Below are 19,042 nucleotides of genomic sequence, written 5' to 3'. Positions count from 1 at the left end.
AACGTCATGCGTTATACAGGGTAAGGGTTGAAGAGAAATTTTTTATATAAAGAGTGTAGGATCGGAACATTTGAATCAGCATCAACTTCGGACTTTACTATATTCCTACACAACTTTAGGTCTATAATTAATTATTTGACTTTGTCCAAATTATATTTATTTGTCCTTTCATAATGTACTCTCGTGTTCTCGCTATCGCCGCTATTGTCACTATGGCCTTGGCCGTCCAAGCTGCTAACAGCACTGCCAACAGCACTGCTCCCTTCGGCAACTCTACTTCTGCCCAAGCCAACAGCTCAAATGGCACCAACGGTACCAACGGTACTTCTGGTGGTTCTGGCTCCGCTTCTGACTCCAGCTCCAGCGCTGCCTCTCTTACCAACTTCAGCTCTGGTGCCTTCGTTATCGCCATGATTGCTGTTGCTTGCTCCGTCATGTCTCTTTAAATTCTCACAGTATGCCCTTAGCATCTTCTGCTGAATGTAAATAATTGCCCGAGTTTCTCAATGGCTATAAATATGGCTATAAATACCTCTAGTAGAGAGGAGTCAATAATATTGTCTGCAATTTATCGACGTTTTCTATTTCATTTGCTGTATCTGCCATTGCCAAGTATATTGAAAAGTCAAGAGTTCCTCGAGCAATTTGTATTTGCATTGAGGATGGAGGTATGGGGACATTTGTGGTGTAAGTAATGATATAAGAAGTATTGATTCTTCTGCGCTTTCGATCTTTTTTATTGCTTTTGTTCATTTTTTTTCTTTATTTTGCGCTGGATTCTTGTTGGTTGTTGATGCCGTGGACACTAATCAAATTAATCGGATGCAACTTAGGATATAGTTGTGAGGGTTTTCTTTTTTCTTTTGCTTGGAGGAGAAAATTTTTTGCAAGTACCAGGATTTCTTTGTTTTTGCTTCTACTTTAGAATGTAAAAATTTGTTTTATTTTCGCTTCTGCCTAAATGGCAAGAGGCTCCTGTTTCCTTCTGTCTCCCGGACCAATGGTGTTTTTACCCATGGCTGACAGGATGGTAGTTGGGAGTTCTCTAAACTTTATGAGCGGTATTAAGATCGATTTGTTTGAATTTGTAAGCTTGCATGCTTATGATTCAACTCGTTTTTATGCATTGATATGGTGCCGTTTCATCAAGGTTATTATAATAGTTTTTTTTCTCAACTCGCGTTTGCAAATACATGTATTCATTATTCTTTCTATAATTTTTTTTGGTGATGTGTAAGAATCTACATTAGATTGTATGTACAGTAGAAAGTAAAACCAATTATTCCTGCGTATGATGAATGCAAGAATGATGACAGATGATGGTCTTTAATACGGTGATGTATATTCCATGGAAAAAGCAAGGTGGGTCTACCTAGTAAAACAAGAACAAGAATTCAGTCGGTTTTGTTGGGATTTTCCACGGAACCTAGTAGATGATGGTTCTACGGATGCATCATCCATCGTTCATTGAATCGTCTCCTTGAACCGGACAGTAGGACCCTTTACGTGTTTGCATAGGTTGTACAGCTCGGTGCAATTCACTAACATGCTCTTAGACACATTGTCGTACTGCGGTGCAGTTTGTTGAGACATGTTATTACCGAATGAAATTTTTGGAAAAAGGGCAGCGCATAGAAACAATCCAAGAGCCAAATACTGCTGCAATAGTAAGTATTAGAAAAGTAAACGGCATAAAAGAGAAAGGTACGCAAAAGAACAACGATAGGACATTTGAAACTTGAACTCGTCATGCATCCCGTGGATGCCTTTGAAGAAGCACTACGAAAGATTGTGATGCAACAAAACTAAACGTCCAAGAGTGTTTGTGGGATCCCACAAACGTATGGCTTTCATTTTGCATGAAATGAGCTCGGCGTTGTGTTTTCTTTTTCTTATCTTGGAAAAGGAGAAAACGACTCCTTTGCTGAGGAAACGAGTTTTAAAATTGTTCTTTCTATAAATATTCTTTGTCTAAAGCATGAAGACATGTACAGAATAATGTGCTAACTGCTTTTTGAATAGTGTACTCTGCTTCCGCTATCTCTTTTCTTTGTTACGACTGACTGAGCTGTCTTTTTCGAAAGCTGATACTTTTTTGATCTATCTATTTCAACCCACTTTCCAGTATGCCTCCCAAAAAGCAACAGCAGGCCGAAGTACGCGTCCAATGGGGTCGTCCCGGTAACAACTTGAAGACTGGTATTGTTGGTATGCCCAACGTTGGTAAGTCTACCTTCTTCCGTGCCATCACCAAGTCTGTTTTGGGTAACCCTGCAAACTACCCCTACGCTACCATCGAGCCCGAAGAAGCCAAGGTTGCTGTTCCCGATGACCGTTTTCACTGGCTCTGCGAGACCTATAAGCCCAAGAGCAAGGTCCCAGCTTTCTTGACTATCTTTGATATCGCCGGTCTTACCAAGGGTGCTAGTACTGGTGCCGGTTTAGGTAACGCATTCTTGTCCCACGTTCGTGCAGTGGACGCTATCTATCAGATCGTTCGTGCTTTCGACGATGCTGAAATTGTTCACGTCGAAGGTGATGTTGATCCTATTCGTGACTTGGCCATTATTCGTGATGAATTGTTGATCAAGGATGCTGAATTCGTCGAGAAGCACCTTGAGGGTGTCCGTAAGATCACTTCCCGTGGTGCTAACACCTTGGAAATGAAGGCCAAGAAGGAGGAGCAAGCTATAGTTGAACGTGTATATGAATTTTTGACCGTCAACAAGCAACCCATCCGTAAGGGACAATGGTCTAACCGTGAGGTCGAATTGATCAACACCTTATACCTTTTGACTGCCAAGCCCGTCGTCTACCTTGTTAACATGAGTGAGCGCGACTTCGTTCGTCAAAAGAACAAGTACCTCCCCAAGATTAAGGCTTGGGTTGATGAATTCAGCCCTGGTGACACCTTTATTCCCATGTCTGTTGCTTTCGAAGAGCGCTTGACTTCCATGAGTGAAGAGGAAGTTGCTGAAGAATGCAAGCGTCTTCAAACCAAGAGCATGCTCCCCAAGATTATCATCACCGGTTACACTGCTTTGAACCTCATCAACTACTTCACATGTGGTGAAGATGAAGTTCGTTCCTGGACCGTCCGTAAGGGTATTAAGGCTCCTCAAGCCGCTGGTGTCATTCACACCGATTTCGAAAAGGCTTTCATTTGTGGTGAAATCATGCACTATCAAGATTTAGTCGACCACAAGACTGAAAATGCTTGCCGTGCCGCTGGTAAGTATATGACCAAGGGTAAAGAATACTTAATGGAGAGTGGTGACATTGCTCACTGGAAGGCCGGAAGACGCTAAAACAACTGAATTTTTGTTCTATCCTAGAAAATATGATTTTTAAAAAAGTTTCGATCGGTTTTTGTTTAGTATTGAAGGGTCTCATTGAAGTTGCAATTGTAGTGATTAGAGAGTATAAGTGAATCGGAGAGTAAACTGCGTATCTATTAATATTCTATTATATTATTGTACATCCATGCATAGTGGTTTCAGTGAAACCGATACTAGTGGTAAATTATTTCTTGCGTAATTTTTTGGTTGAGAGAGAATCATCAAATCTCTTTATCGATGCTTCTTTTTCTTTTTATCATCATTGCCCTTTTTCTGTTCAGGTGCGGCTTCAGTTAAAAGGACAGCTTCACGGGCTGTAGAATTAATATGCTTGAAGCGATCAGGTCCGATATGAGTGCCTCCGAACCAACGTGAGACACAAACAAAAACATTTTCGGCATCCTGAAAGCAGTTAGTTTAAACTAGATATAAAAAAAAAAAAAAAAATACGTACCATCATTGTTAGTAAATGCCCCATGCGTGATCCTGCAGCAGATTCACCATCATCATCATTGTCTTGAATGACATTTCCACGTTGAGAGATTACACGATAAGCAACCATGTTGTGATTTGCCTGAACAGCGTTAGCAACCTGTGGTAGTAGTAAAAGCTGAAGTGATGGTTTGCACATCTAAAGTAGTTCGAGCTACTTTCTCGAAATTATTACAAAATCATACCTTGGCTACCTTTTTGTTCATATACAGCTCTTCCAAAGCCTTTTGAACTTCTTCTGGGCTATTAACTCTAGTGGCATGAGCTGCGAAGGTACTCTTTCTATCATTGATCGCTTGTGATTCTTTCCAGTCGAATGAGGGTTTCCACTCTTCTTGATGGGTTTCTGGAGTCTTAGCAACATATTGATTTTTATCAAGCATTACTGGTGAGTCTTTGTCTGATTCTTCTTGCTTCTTGTGCTCGTTCTGCATGGCTTCTTGTTCGGTTTCGATATCCACTAGTTCTTTCAGCAAATCTATATACGAAAAAATACATACATCACCGGTAGCAACCGACAGCAGAACGTCTTCTGCAAGGGTTTTATCAATTCCATACGCATCTAATACAATAGGTGGAGAGTCTGGATACTCGATGGGAAATTGTAGGTTAAGATGTACTCTGCTGTCGGGTATACTCAGTGTGTAGGTATAACTCTGCTCGGATATTGGTAAAAGACAAGAAGGATAAATACTTTCTAAGGCAAGTAGCTCATCCTGAAATGCTTCGTTGTCTTCCATTTGAGATTTCCGGATGTAACGAAACAAAAAAGTAAAGCTCCAGAAAAAAAATAAAAAAAGGTGAATTAATATCGCCTGAAAGAAATAAACTTGTCCAAAAAAATGCTTCTTCAAAAAAAGCTTGTTATTTCAGGAATTTTGCTTTTAGTAAGTGGACTCTGTGTCTATTACGACAAAGCTTAACGTTGAGAAAATTCTTGAAAACCAAAAAAGTCCTACTACATTTCATTTCTGCATTTTTGTTTACGTAAACATAAAAGAATTGCCTTGAAAAACGTCTCCTTGTATGTCGCTCCAATTTATACATTTTATTCAAGGCGTACATTTTCACAACGAAAGTGCAAGTAAATCACAAGCCGTGATTATATTTTATTTAAAACTATTCCAATCTTTAATTGCAATATATAAACGTAGGTTTTTTTTTTTTTTTTTTTTTTTTTTTTGAGCATGGAAAACATGATTTTTTTATTTACGGACATGTAAACAAACAAGTAGATCTGAATAAGGAAGGAAAAGAGATGAGAGGGAATCGCAGTCGTTTAATCGAAATACTGAATACAATTGCATGTAAAAAAAAAAAGAAACAAAAGAAAAGTAGCATGGTAAAAGAAAGCGACAAAAACAAACCAAAATAAGAATCATCAAAAGGTAAACTCTTCAGTAGAAAAAGACAGTAAGCTGGTCAAACCAAAAAAGGTCAAATGAAGAGGTACATAAGCCAATAAATATGGGTGCATTCGATAAACTACGGACTGGTTTCCAAGATTGAAACACGAGAATCAAAAGACATTTACCTGGGTATGGATGACAAGTGAACAAGAACCTAAAAATAATGTTAGAGTAGTGATCAAAAAAAGGTGTCTTACCTTTGGAAGTCCTGCATCGACTATGAGATTCAGGGTTGAGGGTGATGATGGGGCGGCTTCGAAAATTTCTTCCGTCCATATATCCATAAACCGAGCAACTGAACCTTGTTCTACCGAAACTGTTACAGGAAATTTAAATACGGAATTTGAGCCTCCATTGCATAAGCAAACGATGCAACCAGGACGCTCGAAAACATAGTTGTGATTGTCCAAGTAGAGACAACGAGACAAAGTATTACAGAATTCAGGGAATTTTCGAATAAGAGATTGACGAACGTGAATCATTTTCGAGAGAACACTAAACATGAAATGGGTAGTATCGTAATGACTGCTCCAAAGAGCATTTCTGTTTTCAGGATCATCGCCTCCAACAAACATTTGTTCTTGGCCTTGAAAAACAATGGGAATTCCATCCAAGTACATAAGAGCGACCAAAGTGTTTAGCAGCAACTGTAAGTAAAGGGTTAGTCAGTGTATCATGTGAGAGTCATTAAGGAAGTTCATACCGAAGAATCTGAAGTCATGCTAAGGATCCGGGGGACATCGTGATTTTCTATAAAGTTTCCAAGAATGGTTGTATCAGGAATATAAGCACGGGCTTCTAAAACAGCTTTGTCATAAAATTCTTTCATGGAGATGCGAGGAAGCTGAGCAAAGGCTTTTCGAATTTGGTAGTAGAGGGGATAATTGATGGAAGAAGGCATGTACTGAAGGTAATCTCCAACGTATCTTGGATCCCCATGAAAGACTTCGCCAAAGGTGAAAACTTTGGAGGCTTCAATAAAAGGAGGATAAAATTCTCTGTGAACATGCTTCACGGTATCAATACGAAGGCCGTCGAAATGATAGGTTTGAACGAGGTCGCGAATCCAATCTTGAAAAAACGCTTGGACACGAGGTTCTTCTGTACGAATATCTAAAAGACCGACGGTATCATCGCCAAGCCAACCAGTTTCACAATCGATGGTATCATCGTAATTTTGGACGTACCTTCTAGGATGATAGTCTGCCTCCGATTTGAATGGACGATACTTGGAGTAGTCGATTTCACCTGACCCAGCATGGGCCATGTGGTTGACGACGATATCGACCATGCAGAGCATGTTGCGGTCATGAACTTGTTGGACAAGGTCGATCAAGTCCTGTTTGGTACCGAAATGAGGATTTACGTCAAGCAAATCCTGGGCCCAATATCCATGGTACCCTTGACCGTAGCCGGTAACATCTTCGATATTTTTTACGATGGGGCTAATCCATATAGCCGTACATCCCAAATCTTGAATGTAGTCGAGTTTACGAGCGATTCCACGCCAGGTTCCCCCGAGATACATGCGACCGGTGGATGGAGCTTTGGGATGATCCTCATCGGAAAAAGCAAAGCGATCTGTCAGGATTTGATAGATGCACTGGGGTTTCCAGCGCTGGGTGCTTTGCTGCAATGTTGAGCTCATTCACGATAGTGCTAATAGAGGAAGATAAGGAGGAAAGAAAAAGAAAAAGAAAAAGAAAGAAAAGCGAAAAGTAGTGAGAGAGAAAAAGACCGAAAAACTTGGAGAATGGAAGAAAGACCGAAATCAACAAGAAAATAAGGAATATTGGTGCAGACGTCAGACATCAACAAAGGGGTCCCACAACCAGCGGTAGTCGGCAGAAACGAATCAAAGAACAGTGATCCTCTTGAAAAAGTAGAAAAAATAATAAAATTGAGAGAACAGAAACAGACAAAGAAGAATTGTTTCAAAGCTCCACTTGAAAAGTGAGATTTGGCGAGGTTTTTAGTTCGAAACCATTGAAATCGGGTTATAGAGGTTTCCAAGACGATATGACGAAGGAGGAAAAGAATCCATTGTAAGAGATCTGATTTTTTTTCTTTATTTTTATTTACATGGGCGTAAACAGTAAAAACTTCAAAAAGGTGGAGATTCCTCTTTCCATAGACGTACTATGGTAAGAAATAGTATTGTGATAGAATAGAGGTGAAAGTTTCAGTGATTCCTGGTAGAGTACAATCAGATTTGTGAACATAGAGGAATGTAGAATAGTGTGGAAATGGTAGCAAAAGGTTGAAAAGGGAGGGAGGGAAGCATTCGTTATAATGGGATGGAAATGAAGGGAAAAAAGGGATTCGCATCCTAGGAACTAAAGCAATTGACATCTAAGCGACTTTTTTCGCCGGAAAGAATTTCAAAGGAAAGAAAACTACAAAGTTCTGTAAGCAAAGCATAATACAATCTTATTGAAAAAGTACAACATTCTACGATAACTACGTTACAATGCTTGTGATCTCTATTTTGTATTGTATACATCTTCTACGTCCCAAAGGTATACTCTTATATGGTGGTAATACCAACAGAGATTCGATAAGAGCATGTTCATCCAAGATTAGCATACTCAATAAATACAAGCATACTATTATCTAACAACAGCATTTGAATAAGCATATAACTATTCGAAAAAACCAAAGGAAAATTCCTAGGATTACGAAAGCGTCGCCGCAGTGTCGTCGCTCCACTCCAGTTTCGATGAAAACATCAAACATCAACTAGACGATTCCCTCGTATACTTTATAATCGCAAAAGAACATGAAGAGAAGACACATCCATCACCGCTGACGAAACAAACGCTTCTCTTCGTCCTTTCTCTCGTTCAATAACCCAAGTAACCCGTGTGACCTCGATAAACCTTGCTGACACCTGACACTTGACCACGCAAACCCCTGCCCCTTCTTCTTCACCCTCAAACGGCGGGACCACTCGCCTACGAAGATGTCACTGCCCACACCTGACCACAACCGAAAGCCCCCCTTCTTCTTCACCTTCCCTTCCAATCATTCCCACTTGTTGGGTGTAATGTCCCTTTTGGTTCCTTCCAACTTGGGTTTCCGCATGCGAGCGAAAACATCCAATGAACGGCATCGCCGTTCTTTTTCATGCTTTGAAGAACACATTCGAAGCATCTAGACCAACTCTTCTGATCGTACTTGTTCCATTCATCGAATGCTTTTGACGTAATACTAAGCTTCATTGGACAATAGCCGTTTCTTATTGAAGTCACAAGCCTCTTATGATTAGTCGTTGATAGCTTCTAGAAGCTCATAAATAAACGTCATTCGCGCAGACTCAATTCCTTGTTTCTCGGTCGTTACCTTGTTTCTTCTCTGTTCCTTTACGCGACGAACTTTGCTAAGCCCGCGACAAACATGTTACTTGGTACGTAACAAAGTGCAAAAAGGGTCGATTCCAAGCATGAACCCTAGTGTTCTACGATTCCTCATCTTTCTACCAATAACCGAGAATTCTTCCCCTTATATATTCCCGTCCAGCTATCCCCTTGTTCCGCTTGAGAACACTCCCCAAACCTTGAAATTTTTCTCCTAGTCTTTTTTCTCATTCCCTTAGTCTAAGAAACAAGATTTTTTAGTCAAAGACGTTCTTTGAATCCAGTCTTGCGACTTTATATTTTTGTTTCTGTTAGGTTTGAGGTTTTGCTGCGAAAAACATTCACTTTGAACTTGTAGTTTACCTCACCATTCTTTCTATAGCTTTTTCGTAGCTATTTAGAACACAAAAGGCCTACTGTGTGTTATATCTTGCGATAGAACGCCTGTTCGTCTCTGTTTCTTCTTTTCCTGTAGTTTGGCTTGATACCTCTTATTTTGGTTTTTTTTGGTTTTTTTTTGGTTTTTTGATTTGATACTATTAACATTCATTGTTTTCTTTACAAAAAAGGATTGTTCCCTAATTCTTACAGTCTCTTAAAAAGAATTGACGATTTTCATTTTCTTTAATTTCTATTTTTTCTTTGGTACTAATTTGTACTTTTCTGCACGATGAAGATCTCTTCTTTTGCCGTTGCTCTTTTAATCGCGACTCCTTTTCTCTCGATTTCCTCGGAGGCTGCCAATGGCCCCGCCGATGCCTACACCCTAGCTAGAAGAGCTGGCGGCCCTTATACCAACAGCTCTACTCCTTTGAGCAGTGCTCCTTCTAGTACTCCTTTGAGCAGTGCTCCTTCTAGTACTCCTTTGAGCAGTTCTCCTTCTAGCACTCCTTTGAGTAGTTCTCCCTCTAGTGCTGCTTCTAGTACTCCTTTGAGCAGTGCTCCTTCTAGTACTCCTTTGAGCAGTTCTCCTTCTAGCACTCCTTTGAGTAGTTCTCCTTCTAGCGCTGCTTCTAGTACTCCTTTGAGCAGTGCTCCCTCTAGCGCTGCTTCTAGTACTCCTTTGAGCAGTTCTCCTTCTAGTACTCCTTTGAGCAGTTCTCCTTCTAGCACTCCTTTGAGTAGTGCTCCCGCTAGTGCTGCTAGTAGCAACTCTAGCACTCCATTGAGTAGTGCTCCTTCTAGTGCTTCTTCTAGTGTCGCTTCTAGTACTCCTTTGAGTAGTGCTCCCGCTAGTGCTGCTAGTAGCAACTCTAGCACTCCATTGAGTAGTGCTCCTTCTAGTGCTTCTTCTAGTGTCGCTTCTAGTACTCCTTTGAGCAGTTCTCCCTCTAGTGCTACTTCTAGTACTCCTTTGAGTAGTGCTCCCGCTAGCGCTGCTAGCAGCAACTCTAGCACTCCATTGACTGGACCCTCTAGCGCTCCTTCTAGCACTCCTACTTCTTCTACTCCATTGAACAGTGCTCCTAGCAGCAACTCTAGCACTTCTGCTTCTTCCACTCCATTGACCAGTGCTCCTAGCAGCAACTCTAGCACTTCTGCTTCTTCCACTCCTTTGAGTAGTGCTCCCAGCAGCAACTCTAGCACTTCTGCTTCTTCCACTCCATTGACCAGTGCTCCTAGCAGCAACTCTAGCACTTCTGCTTCTTCCACTCCTTTGAGTAGTGCTCCTAGCAGCAACTCTAGCACTTCTGCTTCTTCCACTCCTTTGAGTAGTGCTCCCAGCAGCAACTCTAGCACTTCTGCTTCTTCCACTCCTTTGAGTAGTGCTCCCAGCAGCAACTCTAGCACTTCTGCTTCTTCCACTCCATTGACCAGTGCTCCTAGCAGCAACTCTAGCACTTCTGCTTCTTCCACTCCTTTGAGTAGTGCTCCTAGCAGCAACTCTAGCACTCCTGCTTCTTCCACTCCTTTGAGTAGTGCTCCTAGCAGCAACTCTAGCACTCCTGCTTCTTCCACTCCATTGACCAGTGCTCCTAGCAGCAACTCTAGCACTTCTGCTTCTTCCACTCCTTTGAGTAGTGCTCCTAGCAGCAACTCTAGCACTCCTGCTTCTTCCACTCCATTGACCAGTGCTCCTAGCAGCAACTCTAGCACTTCTGCTTCTTCCACTCCTTTGAGTAGTGCTCCTAGCAGCAACTCTAGCACTCCTGCTTCTTCCACTCCATTGACCAGTGCTCCTAGCAGCAACTCTAGCACTCCTGCTTCTTCCACTCCTTTGAGTAGTGCTACCGCCAGAAATGTCTCTACCCCTTTGAACAGCACTAGTGTTGCTCCTACCACTGCTCCCGCTAGAAATGTTTCCACTCCTTTCCCTCTGAACAGCACTAGTGTTGCACCCACCACTGCTCCCGCTAGAAATGTCTCTACTCCTTTGAACAGCACTAGTGTTGCACCTACCACTGCTCCTGCTAGAAATGTTTCCACTCCTCTGAACAGCACTAGTGTAGCTCCCACCACTGCTCCCGCTAGAAACGTCTCTACTCCTTTGAATAGCACTAGTGTTGCACCCACCACTGCTCCCGCTAGAAATGTTTCCACTCCTTTCCCTCTGAACAGCACTAGTGTTGCACCCACCACTGCTCCCGCTAGAAATGTCTCTACTCCTTTGAACAGCACTAGTGTTGCACCTACCACTGCTCCTGCTAGAAATGTTTCCACTCCTTTCCCTCTGAACAGCACTAGTGTTGCACCTACCACTGCTCCTGCTAGAAATGTTTCCACTCCTTTCCCTCTGAACAGCACTAGTGTTGCACCCACCACTTCTCCTGCTAGAAATGTTTCCACTCCTCTGAACAGCACTAGTGTTGCACCTACCACTGCTCCTGCTAGAAATGTTTCCACTCCTCTGAACAGCACTAGTGTAGCTCCCACCACTGCTCCCGCTAGAAACGTCTCTACTCCTTTGAACAGCACTAGTGTTGCACCCACCACTTCTCCTGCTAGAAATGTTTCCACTCCTCTGAACAGCACTAGTGTAGCTCCTACCACTGCTCCCGCTAGAAATGTTTCCACTCCTTTCCCTCTGAACAGCACTAGTGTTGCACCCACTACTGCTCCTGCTAGAAATGTTTCCACTCCTCTGAACAGCACTAGTGTAGCTCCTACCACTGCTCCTGCTAGAAATGTTTCCACTCCTTTCCCTCTGAACAGCACTAGTGTTGCACCCACTACTGCTCCTGCTAGAAATGTTTCCACTCCTTTCCCTTTGAACAGCACTAGTGTTGCACCTACCACTGCTCCTGCTAGAAATGTTTCCACTCCTCTGAACAGCACTAGTGTAGCTCCTACCACTGCTCCTGCTAGAAATGTTTCCACTCCTTTCCCTCTGAACAGCACTAGTGTTGCACCCACCACTTCTCCTGCTAGAAATGTTTCCACTCCTTTCCCTCTGAACAGCACTAGTGTTGCACCCACCACTTCTCCTGCTAGAAATGTTTCCACTCCTCTGAACAGCACTAGTGTAGCTCCTACCACTGCTCCTGCTAGAAATGTTTCCACTCCTTTCCCTCTGAACAGCACTAGTGTTGCACCCACCACTTCTCCTGCTAGAAATGTTTCCACTCCTTTCCCTCTGAACAGCACTAGTGTTGCACCCACCACTTCTCCTGCTAGAAATGTTTCCACTCCTCTGAACAGCACTAGTGTAGCTCCTACTACTGCTCCTGGCTATTCTGTCGTCACCACTACCCAATATCAGAACACCACTGTTCCTATTACCCGCACGGTTACTGGTACGGATACCATCACAACTACTAGCGACGTCGTCACAACTGCTACTGTTCCGACCACCGAGTTAACAACTGTCACTGACCCTGCCAATCCATCTTCTGCTCCTGCCACTTCCGCCGGCTCCCATAGCTACGTTGTGACAACAACCGGCCACAGCATTGTTCCTGTTACCCAGACTAGTACTTACACTAGCGTGGTTACCGTTGGCGGTACAAGCACTGTTGTCGGTACATCTATTGTCCCTACTGTGGTCACCTCCACTGATTCTACCACAAGCAATAATGCTGGTACATCTGTTGTCCCTACCGTGGTCACCACTGAGTCTACCACAAGCACTAATGCTGGTACATCTGTTGTCCCTACCGTGGTCACCACTGAGTCTACCACAAGCACTAATGCTGGTACATCTGTTGTCCCTACCGTGGTCACCACTGATTCTACCACAAGCACTAATGCTGGTACATCTGTTGTCCCTACCGTGGTCACCTCCACTGATTCTATCACTAGCACCGTTACTGGCACCGAAACCATCACCACTTCTCCTAGTGCTGGCGGCACTCCTGCTGGTGGCTCTTCCGGCTCTGCTGGTGGCTCTCCAGCTGGTACCAACCGTGGTGTTTCTACTGAGACTCATCCCTTCACCAGCACTAGCGTTGGTACTATCGCTCAAACCAAGACTTTGCCTCGCACTGTCTCTTTGACTAGTACTGTAATTGCCGGCACTACCACCTATGCCGCTCCCACCACATCTGCTCCCGCTAGTTCTTCTGGTGATCTCGGTGCCGCTGGCTCTGGTACTGCCTCCAGTGGCTTTACCAACGGTACTTCTCCCATCATTAATGTCTCCAGCACCATTCCCGTTAACAGTACATTGACTTACAGTAACTATAGTACTATCGTAACCGGTAAAGCAACCTCTATCTTCCCTGTTACCCACCTTTCCTCTGGTAACAGCAGCTTTGTTACATCCACAACTCATGCCGGTGGTTTAGGCAGTGGATTTGGAAACTGGACTTCCGGAAACGTTACCTCCGATTTGAAGGCTGCAGATCAGACCTCTTCCGGAAGCGGAAGCAATAGTTCCTCACCTCAAGCTTCTGCTGCCTCTGCAGGATCTAAGGCCTCCGTCTTCTTGACTGGTCTATCTGTTGTTGCTGTTTGCTTCTTTCTTGCTTAAATTTTGGGTGATAACGTTTTAAATGATGGAAGTATTTATCAAACGGTTCTTTAATATTCTTCTTTTGTTTTTTTATTACTCAGATGTGTTTAGTATTTGAAAAAAAAAAGACCATGGATATCTTTTATATGCTTAAAGCGTGCATACAAATGTATGTTTAAACTAGATCATCTATGAATGTTTCTTTATTTTTTGAAATTTCTTTCTGTAATATTGCTATTTAAATAATATTTTTTGCTTCGATATCTTTAAAAATTATTGTTCAATGTGTATATTAAAAGTTTTAGCTTTTCTTCACTATACATACATATGGTAGAAATGGGTTTGGAAGCAAAGACAAAGAAGTAAGTATGAGTCGCCATCGCATCGTACCAAACCAGCTGGAGCATTCCGGTTTCTTTTATAGTCTTTTTCTTTATCAAAGAAAGGGTTCTTTGATGAACGGAGAGAGGGGTTCACCATGTAAGACAAAGGGGATGAAGGCGACCTTTGTTTCATCAAACAAAGCAAGGAAACAAAGAAACCTCTATTGAAGGAGGGGAATCAATACATGAAATAGGGACAGGTTTCAAAGGGTTTCCAATGAAATTTTCTTTCTTCGTTTCGAGTTTCCTTAAGAAGGGCTTACAATGGTATGCCATATGAAAAGCCAAAACGAAAACCCATAGTCAATGGCACAAAAAAAAAAAAAAAAAAAATTTACTATTTTAATGCTTTCTTTTAATTAAAAGGAGCAAACAAAAACAAAGCAAGCAAGAAACTCCATCCTGAGAGTGACTCTAAACGCTACCATTCAAATGAATGATACCTAATGAGGAACAACCCAAGACAGGAACCCAAGAAAAAAGAAACAAGCAAAAAGGGAAAAAATGAAGAAAACGAATTTAAAAAAGGGTTTTCTATTTCTGTATGATTTTGATTTCTACTACTTTTTGTTTCTTTCCTTGCTTTCTTTGCTTTCCTAATATTACGAGTTTGCACTACAACACAGAAAAATATCATAAACCTTTGCCATCAGCATCTGTGTAATAATTTCAAATTGCGAAATCAATAATAGCAGCACGTGAAGATTGGAGATTGAACTGGGCAATATAGATGAGAATGATTCATGCAATCTGTCAAGGAAATCAACGACCGGAAAACCATACACTACCAACATTGGAAAGCGGTTGATAAAAGTTATTTTGTTGGTAAGAAATTGTCCAAAAGAGTCATTGAGTATCCGTGGTGGTGTTAATAAAGTTATATGATTGACGGATTACACTCAAAGTGAATTGAACGGTAAATAGCTATATTTACTTGCTGCTTGAATTGTAGAAAGTACCATATGAATCGTCTCGGTCGTGGCGATGCAAGAGGCGGATCAAAAGCAAGCAATTGAATTGACTCACGGAATCGAGAATGTTTATGTATTAGAATTGTCCTTGGAAGGCAATATATTATATGGGACGAATAACTTTACTGAGCTGGTTGGGTAAGTTGGAGAGAATGAAAAAAACGCTGGCAATGGCAAGTGCCAGCGTTTGCCGTCGGACGGACAAGTGTGGTAACGGCGGGTTGGTGAAAAATGAATGCTAACATAATTCTCTCATCTAGAATCCCTGGTTTGACTTTATTTGGAAAAAGTGTCCAAAGTTTACTGCAAGATGACGATAAATTCAACTGGGCTACCCAGCAACTACTTGACGATGACTCCAAGAGCGTTCGTATCTCTTTAACCCTGTCTCCAATAACCCAGGCCGAAGAGCAAATATTTTTCGAAGATGAAGAAATGGAAGCCCCCGTAGAACAACCACTTGAACTTGATTGCATTGGAATCCTCATTCGCGATTCACAAACGAACGCTCCCTCTTATACCTTATGGGTTTTGAGGCCTATCAAACTTTTTGCCGAAATCAAACAAGAAATCGGGCGTCAACTCACTCAGTTCCTTGGCTTTGGTGCTCATTTACTCGCTGAACATCTTCACAAAATCAAGGAAATCCCCTTTTCGAATCCCCCGCCACCTTTCCAAACGATCCTTTGTCGCGTTTGCGACCGTGAAATCCAGAATTGGTTCTTTGAACAGCACTCCGAGTACTGTTTGCTTACCCATCATGCAGAAGCCCGCGTGCAAAGAGCCAATGATATGCTAAATGAGCAAAGGAACGTTTTGCAAACCCTTTTGGATACTTTGGATTCCACAGGCTACCAAGAATATCCTAGCGTGTATTATACGGATATGGCATTGGCCACCGTCCTTCCTCCCTCTCTTCAGGGTTTCTTACAGTCACACTGTTCTCAAAATAAGAAATCCGAAAAAGTCCGCCATTTCCTTTACAGCATGCTCCTGGAAACCCTTCGGTTCATCGACTGTTCTCTCGCCATTCACGTTCCTTCCTTACCCTCTAATGAAGATGACCATCAAGAGATGCCTTTTAACTCTATTCGTCTCCTTTCTCCCGCCAGCGAGGTTTTGAGTGCAAAATCCTTATCATGGTGTTTGCCTCAAGTTGAGGATCCTGGTCTCAAAAAGCTTTTTGACGACAGTAACGCTCTCGTTCAAGCCAAGCTTGATGCGAATACTCGTTTAATGAATATCGTGTACTACGCAGAACGTTTACGTTGTGAAGTTGAAGACCAAGTGCAATCCATCGTTGAACAGTATGCTCAAGATCAAGATCAAGATATCCAGCCTTCTTCCCTGATCAAAGATGACCTCGATCCCTCTTTGTTAGACCAACCTGAATCTCCATCTCCTTCGTTTCATCCTTTTTCTGTTGACAGTTCAGCCTCCTCTTATTCACTGGGTCCCAACTCTAGTAGAATTCCGGCCCTGTCTCGAACAAATTTTGAGTCAGTCACCCCGGCTGGCGAAAAAGCTATCCATTCGTCAGGTAAGAATGCTCGTCAGTACTTCCCCAACCTTGGTTCCGGTAATTCCCCTTCGAATAATTCAATTACGAGTATTCCTATCTCCTCTCGTAGAAAATCTGTCAGTACTATGAATGCAATTTACGGTGTCGGGTCCTACACCTCTGATTCTTCGCCAAAGCTGAAACCTTCTTTATCTTTAGAGCGAAGTTCTTTGTCAAAAAATATCGATTCCCTTGGTCAGCCTCTAAGCAAACAAGTAGGCATCTCTACTATCGCTTCTTCCAACTCTACTTCGAAGGGAAATCCTTCTATTCGAGATTATGAAATTATCAAGCCCATCAGTCGAGGAACTTTCGGTACGGTTTACCTTTCAAAAAAGAAGTCTGTAGGTGAGCTCTACGCCATTAAGGTCTTACGCAAGGCGGATATGATAATGAAAAACCAAGTTGCCAACGTCAAGGCTGAAAAGGCTATTTTAATGGCGCAGGAGGAATCTCCGTTTATTGCTAAACTCTACTACGCCTTTCAGAGTAAAGATTACCTTTACCTTGTAATGGAATACATGAATGGTGGTGATTGTGCTTCTTTGTTGAAATCATTATACGCTATACCCGAGTCTTGGGTAAAGATTTATTTAGCAGAAGTGGTACTAGGTTTAGAGCACTTGCACAAGCTCGGAATTATCCATAGAGACATTAAGCCTGAAAACATATTGATGAGTTATAATGGTCACTTGAAACTTGCTGACTTTGGACTCAGTCAAATGGGTCTCAGTACAAGACAATTCCGATTACAAAAAGCAAAATCCAGCCTATCACCTCCTAGTTATCAGTCGTTGACATATTATACAGATTCTAATGAACCACTTACAAGTTCTCCTTCAATTTTACCTGCCAATGTTGGATTTAACAGCCTTATCAGAGACTCACCCAGAAAGAAAAGAAACGAATCTTTTCTTTTTTCGTACAAGTCAGAAAATGAAGGGTTTGAAAGCTCGAGCAGTGAATCTACTAACAAAAATGGTGAATCAGGGTCAGAGTTCGAATCTCAAAAGCGCTCGCGCGCTTTTTCTAACCAGTCTGTTCCTTTTTTTAAAATGTCTGATGCCCCTAGAAAATTTGTTGGGACTCCAGATTATTTGGCTCCTGAAACGATCCAAGGCAGTAATCAAGATGATATGGTCGACTGGTGGGCTTTAGGTTGTGTATCTTTTGAGTTCTTATTTGGCTATCCTCCTTTTCATTCTAATACACCTGAAGAGGTATTTGATAATATAGTTGCTAACCGAGTTAATTGGCCTGACTTGGATATGTATCCTTGTTCTGCGGAAGCACTTGATTTGATGAAATCATTTTTGATACTTAATCCTGAAGATCGAATTGGAGCCAAGGGAATTCATGAAATCAAGCAACACCCATTTTTTGAGGGAATAAATTGGAACGATATATTAAGTCACGACGCTCCGTTTGTTCCGAGCCTTGAGACGCCCCTAGATACCATATATTTCGATGATCGGGGTGCAGTTAATTCAGATGGAAATGTTACTCCATACGATGCAGTAGAGGAGGATTCTATGAACTCAGGTGAGTCCAGTCGTCGCATGCAAACATCTTTGAACCGACAGTCGCATTTTCGCGAACGAAGTCTCTCTGGTAGACGCTACCGTCGATTAAGTGAAAACATGAATGAATTTGACGAGTTTGGATCGTTTTCTTACAAAAACTTGAGTGTGCTGGATCGAGCGAATAAAAATGCTATTGACAAGATTAGATCCGATTTGAAATCCAAGCTCCACATAACACCTCCTGCTCCGTCTTCTGCTCAAAATAGCGAAGTTTCTTCTGCAAAGGGTTTTGATAATCAACAACCATATAGTCCAGGCATACCAAGCTTCTCATCTGTTTTTTCCTCTCAGGAATCTACGCCTCGAAAAGCATCGGGTGTCAGCGGCGAATACGATCTCAAAACTAAAGTAGAATCTGCCAAGCCTAATGCAACTGACTTTGTCAAACAGTTACATTTACGCAAGCATAGTGTTACAAATGCGTCAATTGCTTCTTCGGAAAGCGATGAATTTTACACCCTTGACCTTATACAAACCAATAATCTTTCAACTGATCAATTGACGACGCTAAAGTCTGATGAAATTCAGTCATCCCCAATTTCTTCTCCTTCAGTAAATTCTCCTACAACGCTAACTCCTATTGCTCCACTGAAAGTGGTCGTCTGTGTAGACAAAGTAAGCTCGTTTTCTGAACTTATAAGTCGTTTGAAGTCATACAAGTTTCAAGTCACAGTTGTAGATGACGAAGATAAAATCTTGAGAGTATTGATGTCTGATGAAAAGTTTTCTCTGATCTTTTTACAACTTGACTTAATTCGGATATCAGGAATCTCGATTTTGAAGATTGTTAGGTCGAGCAGTTGCCCTAACAGAAACACACCGGCAATAGCCTTACTGCCTTCCAGGATTGATATCAATGCGGCGGTCCCACGTTTGTTCGATGGCCGTTTATATCTTCCTATAAACAGTTATCTTCTTCGAGGTTATATAGCCCGACTCTGCAACCGATGAATTAACAGTCAATTTCTTATTTTATTTTACTTCTTTTTTGTTTTTTGGTGTATAATTTTTTTTTTCCGAGTGACGGTACACGATTTTTGCTAATTAACAATTGGAAA

General features: G+C 41.9%; 6 protein-coding genes across 6 annotated transcripts; 4 read left to right on the top strand and 2 right to left on the bottom strand.

Moving 5' to 3' along the window:
• Positions 1-173: 173 nt before the first annotated feature.
• SOMG_04648 (Schizosaccharomyces specific protein) lies at positions 174-446 on the top strand (the record flags this gene model as incomplete). The annotated part of the gene is made up of 1 exon (XM_056183427.1): positions 174-446. The coding sequence occupies one exon, from the start codon at positions 174-176 to the stop codon at positions 444-446; it is 273 nt and encodes a 90-aa protein (XP_056039543.1).
• Positions 447-2,126: 1,680 nt separating this feature from the next.
• On the top strand, positions 2,127-3,308 carry SOMG_04647 (Obg-like protein ATPase, OLA1-like protein; the record flags this gene model as incomplete). Its single annotated transcript, XM_056183426.1, has 1 exon — positions 2,127-3,308. One exon carries the CDS (start codon positions 2,127-2,129, stop codon positions 3,306-3,308), a length of 1,182 nt encoding a protein of 393 aa, XP_056039718.1.
• Positions 3,309-3,569: 261 nt separating this feature from the next.
• On the bottom strand, positions 3,570-4,570 carry yih1 (eIF2alpha (Gcn2) kinase inhibitor (IMPACT-like protein) Yih1-like; the record flags this gene model as incomplete). Its single annotated transcript, XM_056183425.1, has 3 exons — positions 3,570-3,740; positions 3,793-3,912; positions 4,016-4,570. 3 exons carry the CDS (start codon positions 4,568-4,570, stop codon positions 3,570-3,572), a joined length of 846 nt encoding a protein of 281 aa, XP_056039464.1.
• A 790-nt stretch (positions 4,571-5,360) lies between these two features.
• SOMG_04645 (alpha-amylase-like protein) lies at positions 5,361-6,887 on the bottom strand (the record flags this gene model as incomplete). Its single annotated transcript, XM_056183424.1, has 3 exons — positions 5,361-5,393; positions 5,437-5,886; positions 5,943-6,887. 3 exons carry the CDS (start codon positions 6,885-6,887, stop codon positions 5,361-5,363), a joined length of 1,428 nt encoding a protein of 475 aa, XP_056039088.1.
• A 2,378-nt stretch (positions 6,888-9,265) lies between these two features.
• On the top strand, positions 9,266-13,504 carry SOMG_04644 (uncharacterized protein; the record flags this gene model as incomplete). Its single annotated transcript, XM_056183423.1, has 1 exon — positions 9,266-13,504. One exon carries the CDS (start codon positions 9,266-9,268, stop codon positions 13,502-13,504), a length of 4,239 nt encoding a protein of 1,412 aa, XP_056039781.1.
• A 1,349-nt stretch (positions 13,505-14,853) lies between these two features.
• On the top strand, positions 14,854-18,935 carry ppk18 (Greatwall kinase Ppk18; the record flags this gene model as incomplete). Its single annotated transcript, XM_056183422.1, has 2 exons — positions 14,854-14,978; positions 15,101-18,935. 2 exons carry the CDS (start codon positions 14,854-14,856, stop codon positions 18,933-18,935), a joined length of 3,960 nt encoding a protein of 1,319 aa, XP_056039794.1.
• Between the last annotated feature and the right edge of the window lie 107 nt (positions 18,936-19,042).

The sequence above is a fragment of the Schizosaccharomyces osmophilus genome, chromosome 3 (genome assembly GCF_027921745.1).
Source record: "Schizosaccharomyces osmophilus chromosome 3, complete sequence".
NCBI lineage: Eukaryota > Fungi > Ascomycota > Schizosaccharomycetes > Schizosaccharomycetales > Schizosaccharomycetaceae > Schizosaccharomyces > Schizosaccharomyces osmophilus.
The sequence above is the reverse complement of the archived record's forward strand: the minus strand, read 5'-3'. Positions and strand labels throughout refer to the sequence as shown.